This window comes from Eptesicus fuscus, chromosome 19 (assembly GCF_027574615.1).
Source record: "Eptesicus fuscus isolate TK198812 chromosome 19, DD_ASM_mEF_20220401, whole genome shotgun sequence".
Taxonomy (NCBI): domain Eukaryota; kingdom Metazoa; phylum Chordata; class Mammalia; order Chiroptera; family Vespertilionidae; genus Eptesicus; species Eptesicus fuscus.
This window is the reverse complement of record NC_072491.1, coordinates 8,976,860-8,991,572: the sequence shown is the minus strand read 5'-3', so window position 1 is coordinate 8,991,572 and position 14,713 is coordinate 8,976,860. Positions and strand designations below refer to the sequence as shown.

The following is a 14,713-nucleotide window of genomic DNA, read 5'->3' as shown; positions in this document are numbered from 1 at the left end:
GAATAGATATTTTTGTAAAAGGACATACAGATGTCCAATAGACATATGAAAAGATGCTCAACATTAATCACCAGGGAAATGCAAATTAAAACCACAGTGAGCTATCACCTCCCACCTGCCGGAGTAGCTGTCATCAGTAAATCAACAAACAAGTGTTGGTGAGAATGTGGAGAAAAGAGAACTCTCATGCGTAGTTGATGGGAATGTAAATTAGTGCAGCCACTATGCAAAACAGTATGGAGGTTCCTCAGAAATTAAAAATAGAACTATCCGAGTCAGCAATTCCATTTCTGGGTATTTATCCTAAAAAATCCAAAACACTAATTTGAAAAGATATATGCACCCACATGTTTGTTTTTTTTTTACTTTTTTATTTCCCCCTGCCCCCCCTCTCTGCCCCCACATGTTTATTGCAGCATTATTACAGTAGCCAAGATATGGAAGCAATCTAGGTGACCATTGTTAGACAAATGGATAAAGAAGAGATAATACATATATACAATGGAATATTACTCAGCCATAAAAAAAGAATGAAATCTTACCACTTGCAACAACATGGATGGACTTAAGGGTATTTGTGCTAAGTCAGACAGAGAAAAAAACAAAACCATATGATTTCACTTATATGTGGAATCTAAAAACAAATAAATGAAGAAACAAAATAAACTTATAGAGTACAAATTGATAAGTCGCCAGATGGGAGGGGTTAGGAGGATGGGTGAAGAAGGTGAAAGGGATTAAGAAGTATAGATTGCCAGTTATAAATTGGTCATGGTGATATAAAGTACAGCATTGGAAATATAGTGAGTATTATTGAAATTACTGTGTATAGTGTCAGATAGGAACTAGACTTATCAGAGTGATCACTTTTTAAAGTATATAACCGTCTAATCACTCTGCTGTACACCTGAAACTAATATAATAATATTGTATCTTAACTGTAAATGAAAAGTAAATTTTAAAAAATAATCTGTGCCTTAAATCAATTTTTCAGTGTCTGGTGACAAGGAAGAGGATGCTCCACATAGAGAAGATTACTTTGAGCCCATTTCTCCTGATCGGAATTCTGTTCCCCAAGAAGGTCAATATTCTGATGAAGGAGAAGTAGAAGAGGAACAGCACGAAGAAGGAGAAGATGATGAGGATGATGTGGATGTAGAGGAAGAAGAGGATGAGGATGAGGATGATCGCCAAACAGTAGACAGTATTCCTGAAGAGGAAGATGAAGATGAAGAGGAAGAAGGTGAAGATGATGAAGAAGGTGAGTTATATTAGCTAGGACTTTCTGGTTTTAAGTGCTAGAAGCTAATTTGATGTACGTTTGAGCTTTGCAAAAGAATTTATAATAAACACTAGAGGCTCGGTGCACAAAATTTGTGCAAGGGTAGGCCTTTGCAGCCCTGGCTGCCTCCCAGCCCCAGCTGCCAGGGGACTCGCATCCCTGTTTGCCTTGCAGCCCCGCCCCCTGCCCGTACTGCCTTGGCCTGGCGCTGCCCGAGTCTGCCAGCACACACCACTGGTTCCCTGGTTCCGCGGAGTCCCCCAGTCGATTGCCCCGCAGAGGGTGGCCTGGGCTTCTTTCTTTGGGGCGATCTCGGAGCCCCAGATTGATCACCCTGCTGGCCGGTGGCCTGGGCCTCCCTCTGTGGGGCAATTGTGGGGCAATGGCGAGCCCCCCCGAGCAATCGCATTGCACCCGCCTTGGCTGGCCTGGCTCCATTGCGTGTCATAGCGTGGTCATCTGGACAGTCGTTCTGCTGTTCGGCTCTTTGGTCGATTTGCATATTACGCTTTTATTATTATAGATAGGCTTTTAAGAAACCCAAGGGTTGGAATATAACTGGGCTTCAAGACTTGACTAGAGGTTGGATTTCCGTCTTTGCTTTATATTACTATTTTATATTCTGTCAACTAGTTTTTCTATTCACCCCACAGTTTTAATCTCTCTTTTTATTCAACCAGTTTACCTGGCTGTATCTCGGTTCCATTTCCAATTTCCTGGGAGAGAGATTTTGTTTGGCTTGCTACACTATAAGTTGCCTTTTGATACCATCAGCTTTGATCAGGGAAGCAGGTCATGCAGCAAATACATAGTGACTTGGAATTTGGTAGGCTGTTTTCAGAATAAGGAATGGTGTTGTAGATGGGTGGAATTCCTAAAGATGTCTGCCACCTAGATATTTCAGCAAAAAGTTACATTAGTTTTAGAAATTCAGGGAGAAAAGAATCTCAGTACAGAAATATGTGATGGCATGATGCTAAAGACTACTTTAATTAGGCTTTGCTTTTTTTAGAAGCAAAAAAAGAGAGATACTCAAGCTGTTGGACTCTTCATTTGTCCAAGAAATGGCATATAATTTTAAAGCATTTATGCAAAATGACAGATAATCTGCCTTGTTTTTTTCTAAAATAGTGAAGATTGGAGTTATTCTGCATGAGAGTGAGGCTCATTTCAGCATCACAGAGGCCCTTTTACAAGGTATAAATAATTAGGTTGAGTGATACTTTCTTTTGAAAGAAGAGCCTTTTTAAAAAAATGTTCATTGGTTTTTAGAGAGAGAGGAAAAGAGAGGGAGAGAGAGAAACATCAATGTGAGAGTGCAACATCGATTGGCTGCCTCCTGTACACCCCCTGTCAGGATTTGTGTTTGCAACCTGGGCATATGCCCTGACCAGGAATCAAACCGACAACCTCTTGTTGCATGGGATGGTACCCAGCCAACTGAACCATACCTGCCAGGGCGAGTGATACTTTCTTAGCTTCCCCCATTCCCAGAACATCAAGTAATCCTTATTAGATGTATTGTATTTGTCTGGCAAATAGTAGTTAGATTTCAGGCAGGCTGTTTTCTTTATCAGAGGATATTTTAGTGGAGAAGGTGAGAGAATAAGGCTAGTTAATTTCTAATTTTATTTTTGTGAGGAAAAGATACCTGTAGCATATTTAGTTGTAAAGCTGAGCACAGATAATAGAGGACTTTGCTTATGAAGTTTCTTCATAATTATTATAAATCTTGGTAATTGTTAAGATGTTGGGGCAGAAGTTAATTTTGTTGAGGAAATCATTCTTATTTTTGCCATGCTATTAAATAAACTGTTTTTGATTAATTAGATTTTTTTTCATTAAACAACAATGATGTAATATTTAAATATTATCCAAACTAATTTTCAGGGGATGATGGTTATGAACAAATTTCCAGTGATGAAGATGGAATTGCTGACTTGGAACGGGAAACATTTAAGTATCCAAACTTTGATGTTGAATACACTGCTGAAGACTTAGCTTCGGTTCCTCCTATGACATATGATCCATATGATAGGGAACTTGTGCCACTTCTATACTTCAGCTGTCCATACAAGACGACTTTCGAAATTGAAATCAGTAGAATGAAGGATCAAGGTCCAGAAAAAGAAAATTCAGGGGCAATAGAAGCCTCAGTGAAGTTAACTGAACTGTTAGATTTATATCGGGAAGACAGAGGTGCAAAATGGGTAACGGCTTTAGAAGAAATTCCAAGTTTAATAATAAAAGGATTAAGTTATTTGCAATTGAAAAACACGAAACAAGACTGCTTTGGCCAGTTGGTAGACTGGACCATGCAAGCTTTAAATTTACAAGTAGCCCTTCGCCAACCCATTGCCTTAAATGTCCGACAGCTCAAAGCTGGGACCAAATTAGTGTCCTCACTAGCAGAATGTGGAGCTCAAGGAGTCATGGGACTGCTCCAAGCAGGAGTGATCGATGGATTATTTGAGCTCCTGTTTGCTGATCATGTCTCATCTTCCCTTAAGTTAAATGCTTTTAAAGCTTTGGACAGTGTCATTAGTATGACAGAAGGAATGGAAGCTTTTTTAAGAGGTAGACAGAGTGAAAAAAGTGGCTATCAAAAACTTCTCGAGCTCATACTTTTGGATCAGACTGTGAGGGTTGTCACTGCTGGTTCAGCTATCCTTCAGAAGTGCCATTTCTATGAAATCCTGTCAGAGATTAAAAGACTTGGTGACCATTTAGCAGAGAAGACTTCATCTGTTCCTAACCACAGTGAACCTGATCATGACACAGATACTGGACTTGAAAGAACAAACCCAGAATATGAAAATGAGGTAGAGGCTTCAATGGATATGGATCTTTTGGAATCCTCAAATATAACTGAAGGGGAAATAGAAAAGCTTATTAATCTCCTGGAAGAAGTTTTCCATTTAATGGAAACTGCACCTCATACAATGGTCCAACCTCCTGTTAAGTCTTTCCCAACGATGGCGCGTATTACTGGACCTCCAGAGAGGGATGATCCGTATCCTGTTCTCTTTAGGTAAGGCTTCTTTGGTTTGGGGAAATTATTTCACAGAAAATCAGAGGCAATTAGATGTGGTTGATTTTTTTTTTTAAATGTCTAATGCATATCCGTGTAAGAATACTTGATATTTAAAAATAGCCGTGAGACTGAGAAGTATGTTACAGTGGGCGAACTATATTTTGTTAGCATTTAAAGTAGTATTAGCAACTTAAGTTAAATATAGAATTATCAACAACAATGCTTAGATAAGCACATATATGAGCAAGAATAAAGGAGAAACTGCTGAATTGCTTCTAGAAAGATGGTGTAAGAGGATGGGTGACATAGGAAGGAGAGCTTTTCTGTATGAACCTTTTACCTTCATTCCTCTAACATATTGTAAGTTAAATTTATATCTTACTAACTTAATTTTAGAGGCCTGGTTAAACATATCTTTAAGGCTTAATTAGCATTTGTTTCTGCCATCTACCTTTCTTGTTATCTGTTGATAGAGTTTTGCCCATGGTATATTTTTTAAATTTTCTTTTAGTTTTTGAGACTTTTTTAGGGGCATTTTATCTGTAAATAATTTTATAACTAATGGAAAAATGCTATTTTTATTATTTTATTTCCTACATCTGTGATTTATCTGTGATTGAATTTGCCTTGATTTGGGGCATAGTGCAGTAACACAAAATAGGGTATTTGTTCACTCTTTTTTTTTTTTTTTTTTTTTAAATATATTTTATTGATTTTTTACAGAGAGGAAGGGAGAGGGATAGAGAGCTAGAAACATCGATGAGAGAGAATCATCGACCAGCTGCCTCCTGCTCACCCCCTACCAGGGATGTGCCCGCAGCCAATGTACATGCCCTTGACCGGAATCGAACCTGGGACCTTTCAGTCCGCAGACCGACGCTCTATCCATTGAGCCAAACCGGTTTCGGCTATTTGTTCACTCTTAAAGTCTATGCCTGTCCATTCTTGTTTTTAGCTGAAACAGATCTAGCCTTAGTTTGAGTTCTTATAAGGAGGAATAAGAGATAATATTTGCTAGAACAATTATCTGGTATAAGGTCAAGAGTAGACATGTAGGGGTTTGGCTTAGAACAAGATATAAAAGAAACCTTATGAATGCACAAATATAGATACATTTGTAGTATGGAGACAGTAAAGGAGCCAAGAACTTCTCACTGATCACTTGTTTTTAGTTAAGTGGGAGGTAAGTCATGCACTGAGGATGACTGAGGGAAGTGAATGTAGGAAATTTTCAAATAGTCACTCAGGGGAAACTAGTAATTAATGACCTATTAAATCTTGTTTTTTCCACCATAACTGAAGGAGGTATATTTGGGTATCAGACTTTAGGAAATAAAGAGTCTGAAATTCAACATTAAAGAATTTTGATTTAGTTTTTAGAATGTGGAAAGATCTTGAATATCTGATACGATATGATCAAAGTTGTCCTCAAGGATTATTTGTTGCAAGATGTATTGCAGTGGGAAAGAAATTGGAGTTATTGGTTAGATAGGCTGGTCTGAAGATTCTAGGTACTAAGTGTTGTGTTAAGTACTTGGCCTAAATAATGGCATTTACAGGGGATGGAAAGACAAATATGCTACTATTAAGAGAATCTGTAAAAGAGCAGTTATTGGAACTTGGCAAGTAGGTAAAACACTGAGAAAGAGTTAAATATGATTTTAGCTAGGGTAACTATTGGAACTGTGGTGGTTTTGTTGACAAAAACTGGTAAATCGGAGGGAGAATGAATTTTGAAAGGAGAAATAATTGCATTTTGGAAGTGTTCGTTTGAAATGATGGCAGTGCTCTAATGTCCTGTGTTGTGGCTCCAAAATTTGCTAGGACTCACAGGACTCAGTGTTGTACTCACACCTATGATCTATTACAGAAAAAGGATACAAAGCACAATCAACAAAGGAAGAAAATACATAGGGAGAAGCCTGGGGAACCAGTTGTAAGCTTCCAGAGTCCTCTCCCAGTGGAATTAAACAGGACCCAATTAATTCCCCAGAAAAAAATTGTGACAACATGTGTGAAATGTTGCCTACTGAGGAATCTCATCAGAATTATCAGCATCCAAGCTTACTGGGTAATAGCTACCCAGTATGTAGCATGTAGCATGTACCAGAATTCCAGACTCCCAGAAGGAAAGCTTATGTTTCAAGCAGCATCTTCTAAACAACTAGCCCATTAATGATGGAGTTTTCCAAAATAATAGAAAATTTAATAAATAGGAAATTACCCTAAGGCTTCAAATTACATATTGTTTGCACAAACAGTTTAGGCACAGTGAGTATTCTTAACAGCTGGGCGGTGGGAACCATCCCCAAATTCAAGTCCCAGATGCCAGCCAAAGGCCAATCTTGCAAGCAATCCTTTCTAAGAATAAGCCGTCGAAGGCCTGTCATGTTAACTGTTTTCTGAATAAGGTAGTTCATGATGTTCTTAGAGCAGAGTAATTATGGAGTTTTATCTTCTTGAGAATTCTGTTTGCCTTTATGTAATGCTACTAAGGGTGTTTATTATCATGAAGTAGAAGCCTAAATTTAAGCAATAATATTATTGAAGAGGTGATTTTATACTGTGTGATTCTAACTATATATGGTATCCTGGGAGAGGCAAAACTGTGGAGACAGTAAAAAAGATCAGTGATTTCTAAGGGTTGTGGGAGAGGAAGGCATGAATAGGTGGAGTATAAAGTATTTTTAAGACAACGAAAATACTCAGTAGCAATTGGGTCTATTTTGGGGTGCTGAGTAAATTCAGAATTTTTCTACTACAACTATATGCTAAGAAATAATTCCTGGATTTGATAAAAGAATGCTATGTATAGTGGTATTAACTAGTCAAATACTAAAAATTGATAATTTGACATTTTTTTAGAGGTACTAATTACCTATAATAAATCCAAATATACTATATATTTTTATAGTATATGTTCTATATTTTCTTAGATACACTAATTCAGATGTGCCATGGGTAAATTAGGACTATGGTGAAAAAGGAGCATTTGATAAATAGCCTGGTAAAAAGGACCGGAATTTAAAGTCGGGATTGATCCTGGAAAGAGAAAACTTGTCAACATTTATTCAACATCTGTTGAATGTTAGCAAGGAAAAAGCCTCACAGAACTTTCACGTTTCTTTGGCCCAGTGGAGGGAAAATTTGCTACTCACATTATGTTTTTAAGTTAAAGCAGTATATTGCTGAGGATACGAATTATGGCCATTAAAATTTTTACCTCTCCTGTCTAATGACTACTGAGTAAATGAAGAATGTTTCACACTGACTTAATATATATCAATTAATTTTCCTACAGGTATCTTCACAGCCACCACTTCTTGGAGTTGGTAACCTTGCTTCTGTCAATTCCAGTAACAAGTGCCCATCCTGGTGTGCTGCAAGCCACAAAAGATGTCTTAAAGTTTCTTGCACAGTCACAAAAGGGTCTTCTTTTTTTTATGTCAGAATATGAAGCAACAAATTTGTTGATCCGGTCTTTATGTCACCTTTATGATCAAGATGAAGAGGAAGGTCTCCAGTCTGATGGTGTTATTGATGATGCATTTGCCTTATGGCTACAGGACTCAACACAAACATTGCAGTGTATTACAGAACTGTTCAACCATTTTCAGCGTTGTACAGCCAGTGAAGAAACTGACCATTCCGATCTCTTGGGAACCCTTCACAACCTTTATTTGATTACTTTTAATCCTGTGGGAAGATCAGCTGTTGGCCATGTTTTTAGTCTTGAGAAAAATCTCCAAAGTCTTATCACTTTAATGGAGTACTATTCCAAAGAAGCCTTAGGGTAATTCCCTACTTACTCAATTTTCTATCATATTGGAAAACTACATCATTAATGGGCTAGTTGTTTAGAAGGTGTTGCTTGGAAAGTAAAAACTAGAATTATTGCATTGAATAACACATAACTTATTAATTTAAGGATTAGAATGACAGTAACCTAAAAAATAGAAAAAGTGGCTGTGAAACAATGAAGTGGATCTTTTAGCAGCTTCTTCCTGTTTTCCTGTGGTGCTGACAAAGATTGCAACTGTGGACTCCTGCTAATTTGTGAGGAGGGGAATCCCAAGCACAGGAATATATACCTTGAGAGTAATGAGGACCATCTCGCTGTCTTCTGTCCTCTATTCATGGTGCTCTGGTTTCAGAAGTGCTTTGACTGGGGGGTGGGATTGAGAATGATGGTAGTTTTCAAGGCCTGTCCTGTAGGGCAGAAGGTTTTAGCGTATGGTCAGAGAAACATGCTCTTCCTGGCTCGTGTCACACAAAGCAGTGGCATCCAGGTAACTGGCCTCGCAGCTGGGTCTTGCTATGACTTCCTGAGTGACAGGTCTTTTAGGGAAAAGCAGGCAGCAGAGGTTTCAATGTGGAGCTGTATCTTAATCAGTTCTGTAGTGGAAGTTTGAATGATGATGGCAGTAGATTGATTCAGCATACTTGTTCCTGATTATCCAGAGTGGACAAACATTTTAAAGTGTTACTTTCTAACTTTTCATTGCTAATGAAGTATATTTGTTAATATTTCATTATTATTCTGATCTTATTTCTTAGTAGAATTTCACTTCCATTGTGATATGCTTTGTTTATATTCTTTTAAGTAGTGTTTTTAGGTGAATTGGAGGTGAAATTTAAAATCTGATTTCTTGTGTTTAGGAAATTACTCAGGTTTCATTGTAAAATTCCTTTGTCTCTTTAAAACCAAGTAGAAAAAAAATGTTTAAAACTATTCCTGAAAAATTGTTTTTGTACCAAAAACCTTAAAATCTTATTTTGTTTCAGTGATTCCAAGTCTAAGAAGTCAGTAGCTTATAATTATGCATGCATACTTATTTTGGTGGTGGTTCAGTCTTCCAGTGATGTCCAAATGCTAGAACATCATGCAGTATCTCTCTTGAAGCTTTGTAAAGCAGATGAAAATAATGCTAAATTGCAAGGTATGGTACTTGAGTTATTTTAAGCATTTATGATATGTGAAGGAAAAAGCCTTTATATATCTATAATTAATACTTTATTATATTTTCATAATATACCTAGTAATACTCTGTTTTTAGCTCCTTGAAAGTACCTTTTATGAAGGTATTTTATATGGTGTTCTTAAAAATATTTTTAGGAAATTGCTCAAAGTACCTTTTTCTGGAAAGTCATGGAAATTGGTGGTTAGTTTAGGTTCCTAATAAAAATGGAAGAACTAGTTTAAAAACAAACTCAAAAGTTCAGTTTTGTGTATAGTTTGCATGTGTATGTTTTTTTCTATATATGTATTTCTAAGTACAACGCTGTTCTAAGTACAACTTAACCACAACTTAACCATTTATGGTTAATAAACACGTGTAATCCTTAAAAGTGAAGAATAATGAATATGACTATTATATTCTAAAGTATATAAATGTGTTGAATGAAGTTTATGGCAAGCCTTATGGGGGCAGTCTTAAAAAGTTCAAGTTATCTAATTACAGGTTTTTATTCTTTTATTTTGGTTCCTGGCTTGCTGACCTTACCCAGGAGAAAATTTGATAACATTGAGTAAATATTGTAAATAGTATGTGGCTTTTATTTCTTTTCTTTTCTTAAAATTTCTTATTTATTGGTTTTAGAGAGAGAGAGACACACACACACACACACACACACGATTTTTGCATTTTTCCACTTATTTATACACTTATTGGTTGAGTCCTGATGGGAGTCAAACCCCCAACCTTGGTGTATTGGTACGACACTCTAACCAACTGAGCTACTCAGCTAGAGCTTTTTTTTTTATTCCTAACTGTAAATTTTATATGTGATGCTACCAGTAAAAGTTGGGTTGTAAACTTCCAAACTGGAAATAGATTTTCCCCCTGAAGTATGCTTTTATAAAAGGAGGGCACACAGCATCTTCAGAGGTATTATTAATGCTTTACTAATTTATTCTGGGCAATAGACACACTTGTATTTGTTTTATTATTATTTCTTATATTTTTCACTTGAGCAATATAGTCTGTGTATATGAAAGAGTTAATTTTAAAAAAATATATATTTTATTGATTTTTTAAAGAGAGGAAGAGAGAGGGATAGAGAGTTAGAAACATCGATGATAGAGAAACATCGATCAGCTGCCTCTTGCACAACCCCTACTGGGGATGTGCCTGCAACCAAGGTACATGCCCTTGACCGGAATCGAACCCGGGACCCTTCAGTCCGCAGGCCGACGCTCTATCCACTGAGCCAAACTGGTTTCGGCGAAAGAGTTAATTTTAAAATGCATAGGAAAATACTCATGTACATAATCATAATCCTCATGAAGGAGTGTAGAACCAAGGAAGACATGACAGTATTCAGTTTCCTTTAGTCATTGCTATAAAGTGTCTGGAACTGGTGTATTACTTCTTATATTAGAGTGCTTTTTAAAAAATTATGTTTTTTTATTGATATCAGAGAGGAAGGGAGGAGGGAGAGAGAGATAGAAACATCAATGATGAGAGATGTTCCCTGCACATTCCCTACTGGGGATTGGCCTGCAACCCGGTCATATGCCTTTGACTTAATCGTAGCTGGGACCCCTCAGTCCGCAAGCTGATGCTATATTCACTGAGCCGAACTGGCTAGGGCTATATTAGAATGCTTTTAAAAAAATACTCGGTGATAAAGTTTAGGTGTTGGCCATTCCTTTTAGGAGAATTTTGAGTTTAGTTGTAAATGGTATATTTCATTCACGTCTGTTTTATAAACAAAGCTTGCTATTATTATTTTGGGATGATAGTGTACTTTTAATTTTATAAAGGCAAATTAGGAAAATGACAAAATTAAAAATTCATGTTAAGGGAAAAGGCACTCAGTAAATGTCCCCCCATGGGTTTGATCCTGTTAGAAATTAATACATTTTATGCATGCTTTTTTTAGAGTGTGTGAGCAGTGACAGCAGTAGGTGAATAAACTCTGTGTTATTAGTTTATAAGCAATCAGCTTTATTAAAAAATTGTCAACGTTACAAAAACATTTTAATTAGATTATCTTGTTTATGAATTATTTACATTTTCAGAAACCAAATACTAAAAGTGGTTGCTCCTTATTTCTAAACCAGTATATTAGGGCATTTATATTTCATTTTAAAGTTTAAGGAATTAGACATAAGTTCATCCCTGTATGAAATTTAGATTATTGAAATCAGTATGGTCTGATAATGTTTATCTTTGGAAAAAAGTACCATTATTTCCTTTGTTATAAAGGCTCTTATTTTAAATTATTATAAGTTACTCTTTTTGTTTTTAAGAACTCGGCAAGTGGCTTGAACCTCTGAAAAACCTTAGATTTGAAATTAACTGCATCCCAAACCTAATTGAATATGTTAAACAGGTAAGTAAAACTAAAAAGTGCCTGTTTTTATGAACTGTACGGTAGTATATAGTAATGATGCATTAAATCACTTGTGTAGATAATGTAGTAATTGATAAGTATACTGCTTGATTCACTAGACGTTTATTTATAGACTAGCGTTCCCGTTGCAGGAAAAATCCTGCAATAGGATTTCCTGCTGCACTCTACCCCGCCTCCGTTCCGCCCTTGTCGCCCGCCCCGCCTTCTCGGCCAGCCTGCCTGCGTTTCCCTTCGGCCCCGCCTCCGCCCTGCCCTTGTCACCCGCCCTGCCTTCTCGGCCAGCCCGCCTGCGTTTCCCTTCGGCCCCGCCTCCGCCCCGCCCGTGTCACCCGCTCCGCCTTCTCGGCCAGCCCGCATGTGTTTCCCTTCGCCCCCGGCCCCGCCTCCGCTCCGCCCTTGCTGCCCGCCCTGCCTTCTCTGCCAGCCCGCCTGTGTTTCCCTTCACCCCCGGCCCTGACTTCGCTCCTCCCTTCTCCTCCCCCCGGCTTGCTTGCTTCTTCGAAGCTTTACTCCCTTCTGCTGCTCTTGGCTTCTTTCGACGCTGTCTTGATATGCAAATTAGCCACCATCTTTGTTGGGGTAATTTGCATACTCGTCCTGCTTGGTTGGTGGGCGTGGCTTGCCTGGTGGGCGTGGCTTAGGTGTAGCGAAGGTGCGGTCAATTTGCATATTTGTCTATTATTAGATTAGATTGGTACATGAATGTAGGTGTGTGTATATATACAGGAACATACATGCACACAACCTTGTGCATTCTACTGCTTTCCACTACCAGATTCTGTCATATTTTTTCTCTCAAATCAAATCAGAGTAGTATCATCTGCCATTTTGATGACATTTACAAGAGTGTTTTAAAGTTTAATGCTACAAGAATATAACATATAAAGTTTATTTTAGTTAAACTTTAGTGGAAAAGAATTTCCTACAAAATTTTTAGGTGAAAAGTGGTGGAGTCAGTTTCAGATAGTTGCCGTGGGGGCTAGTTTTATTTTTGTTAATTTGGGATGGTCAGATTTTCAATTGAAATAATTCGTAGCCATCCTGCCCAGCCTATGTACCTCAGTTGGTTGAATGTCATCCTGTGCACCAAGAGGTTGCCGATTTGATTCTGGGTCAAAGCACATGCCCGGGGTGCAGGCTCGATCCCTGGTGAGGGGCGTGGAGTAGGCAGCCAATCCATGATTCTCTCTCAATGATGTTTCTCTCTTTCCTCTCCCTTCCTCTCTAGAAAATCAATAAAACATAAAAAAAAAAAAGAATTCATAAAAAGTGAAAATCATACTATATAATAAAAGGCAAATATGCAAATTGACGGAACGGTCGAATGACCGGTCGCTATGATGCGCACTGACCACCAGGGGGCAGACACTCAGTGCACGAGCTGCCCTCTGGTGGTCAGTGCACTCCCACAGGGGGAGTGCCGCTTAGCCAGAAGCCGGCTCATGGCTGGCGAGCGCAGTGGCAGAGGTGGGAGCCTCTCCAGCCTCCACGCAGTGCTAAGGACCCCTTGGGGGATGTCCGACTGCCAGACGTCCCCTGAGGGGTCCCGGACTGTGAGAGGGCACAGGCTGGGCTGAGGGACCCCCCTCCCCAGTGCACGAATGTCATGCACCAGGCCTCTAGTATAATTTATAATATTACAGTTGAAAATTTATATAATTCAGGTAATTCGTAACGAAAAATTCATTAAAATCATTGGCATTGTTAGTTTTAAATGTTTAAAATTTAGTTACCACAATGTGTATACATACACATTGAGGCCTAAAAGTGCTTATAAATGCATAAAAAGTTTTACATCTTGGGGCAAAATGGACATTGAGTGATCTTTCATTAACAGATGAGCTATGTGTATGGCGTATATGTGTGTATGTGTGTGCATGTTTATAAACAATCTTGGTCTTGGAGTGGAAATGTATGCAGTACATTTTTAATCTGTTGCTATTCTGACCCAGCAACAACATGTCCATTTGGGCTTATCTGATTTAGAGTTTTCTAAACCGACTTGTCTGCCCTTTTCTTTTTATTCCATCTCTTCTGAGAGTACTTTCACCTCCCATGGTACCATCATATTCTTCTTCGCTCCTTTCTCTGTGCATCAGGAGACCATCTATGGCCTTTCATTATATTCAGTCTTTAGTTTAGCAGGAGTATGGTAAGGTCCTGTAAATTTAGATGGTCATGTGTTTGGGGTGCTTGTGCATGGTCAGGAGAACATATGAAGTAACCAATAAATATCAGATGGCCTTACGTAAAAGTATTTAACCAAAAAAATTTAGTTCTAGAAATTTGAATTAATTACATGCTGTAATTAAAAGATTTTTTATTTTTATGTAAATCCTTATCCCATTAATTATGGTTATTATAAGTGACTCTCATTCCAAGATATACTAAAAACAGTTGATCTAAGACTGAAACGTCACTGTGTGGCTCCTTGATGCCTTAGTAATTTGTGGAATTGTTGTAAGTTAACAAGGAAGAAATTAGAAGAAAAGATCCTCTAAGTTGCAAAACTATGAGGGAAAGGAATTTAAGTTTTTCTTTTGAAGTTAAAATTGAAATAGTAACATTTTAATGTTATTTCTTCAGTTTTTTTAAACTATCTATATGCCGCTCTGTGGAAAGTACAAAAGAAAAGAAATTTAATCATAACTATCTGTTGTCAGGAAACATAGTGCTAAGGACAGAACAAGTGTATTTTTATTTCTTCTAACCATGCCCCAAATGACTATCATAACTAGACTCCTGTGGTATCTGCGCTTTTAAAAAATGTATGTTATGTAGTTCTAAACATTTCTCATTACTTCTTCAGTGTTTTTTTTTAATCCTCATATGAGGATATATTTATTGATTTGACAGAGAGAGGAAGGGAGAGAAAGAAACATCAGTGTGAGAGAGAAACATCAGTCGGTTGCCTCCTATACATACCCAAACCAGGGATCAAGTCCACAGCCCTTTTGGTACACGGGACGACGCTCCAACCGAGCCACTTGGCTAAGGCTGCTGCTTCAGTTTTGAAAGAGGTTTATTACCTGTAGTGC

The 14,713-nt window shown here is 37.9% G+C and overlaps 1 protein-coding gene across 1 annotated transcript in view; it reads left to right on the top strand.

The window, feature by feature from the left end:
- Positions 1-14,713, top strand: part of VIRMA (vir like m6A methyltransferase associated) — a 49,581-nt gene that overhangs the window by 15,550 nt on the left and 19,318 nt on the right. Inside the window, exons 7-11 of the mRNA XM_028156106.2 lie at positions 995-1,261; positions 3,173-4,313; positions 7,618-8,109; positions 9,102-9,256; positions 11,572-11,654. Of these exons, the coding sequence (XP_028011907.2) occupies positions 995-1,261; positions 3,173-4,313; positions 7,618-8,109; positions 9,102-9,256; positions 11,572-11,654 (2,138 nt within the window). The remainder of the gene's footprint in view (positions 1-994; positions 1,262-3,172; positions 4,314-7,617; positions 8,110-9,101; positions 9,257-11,571; positions 11,655-14,713) is intronic.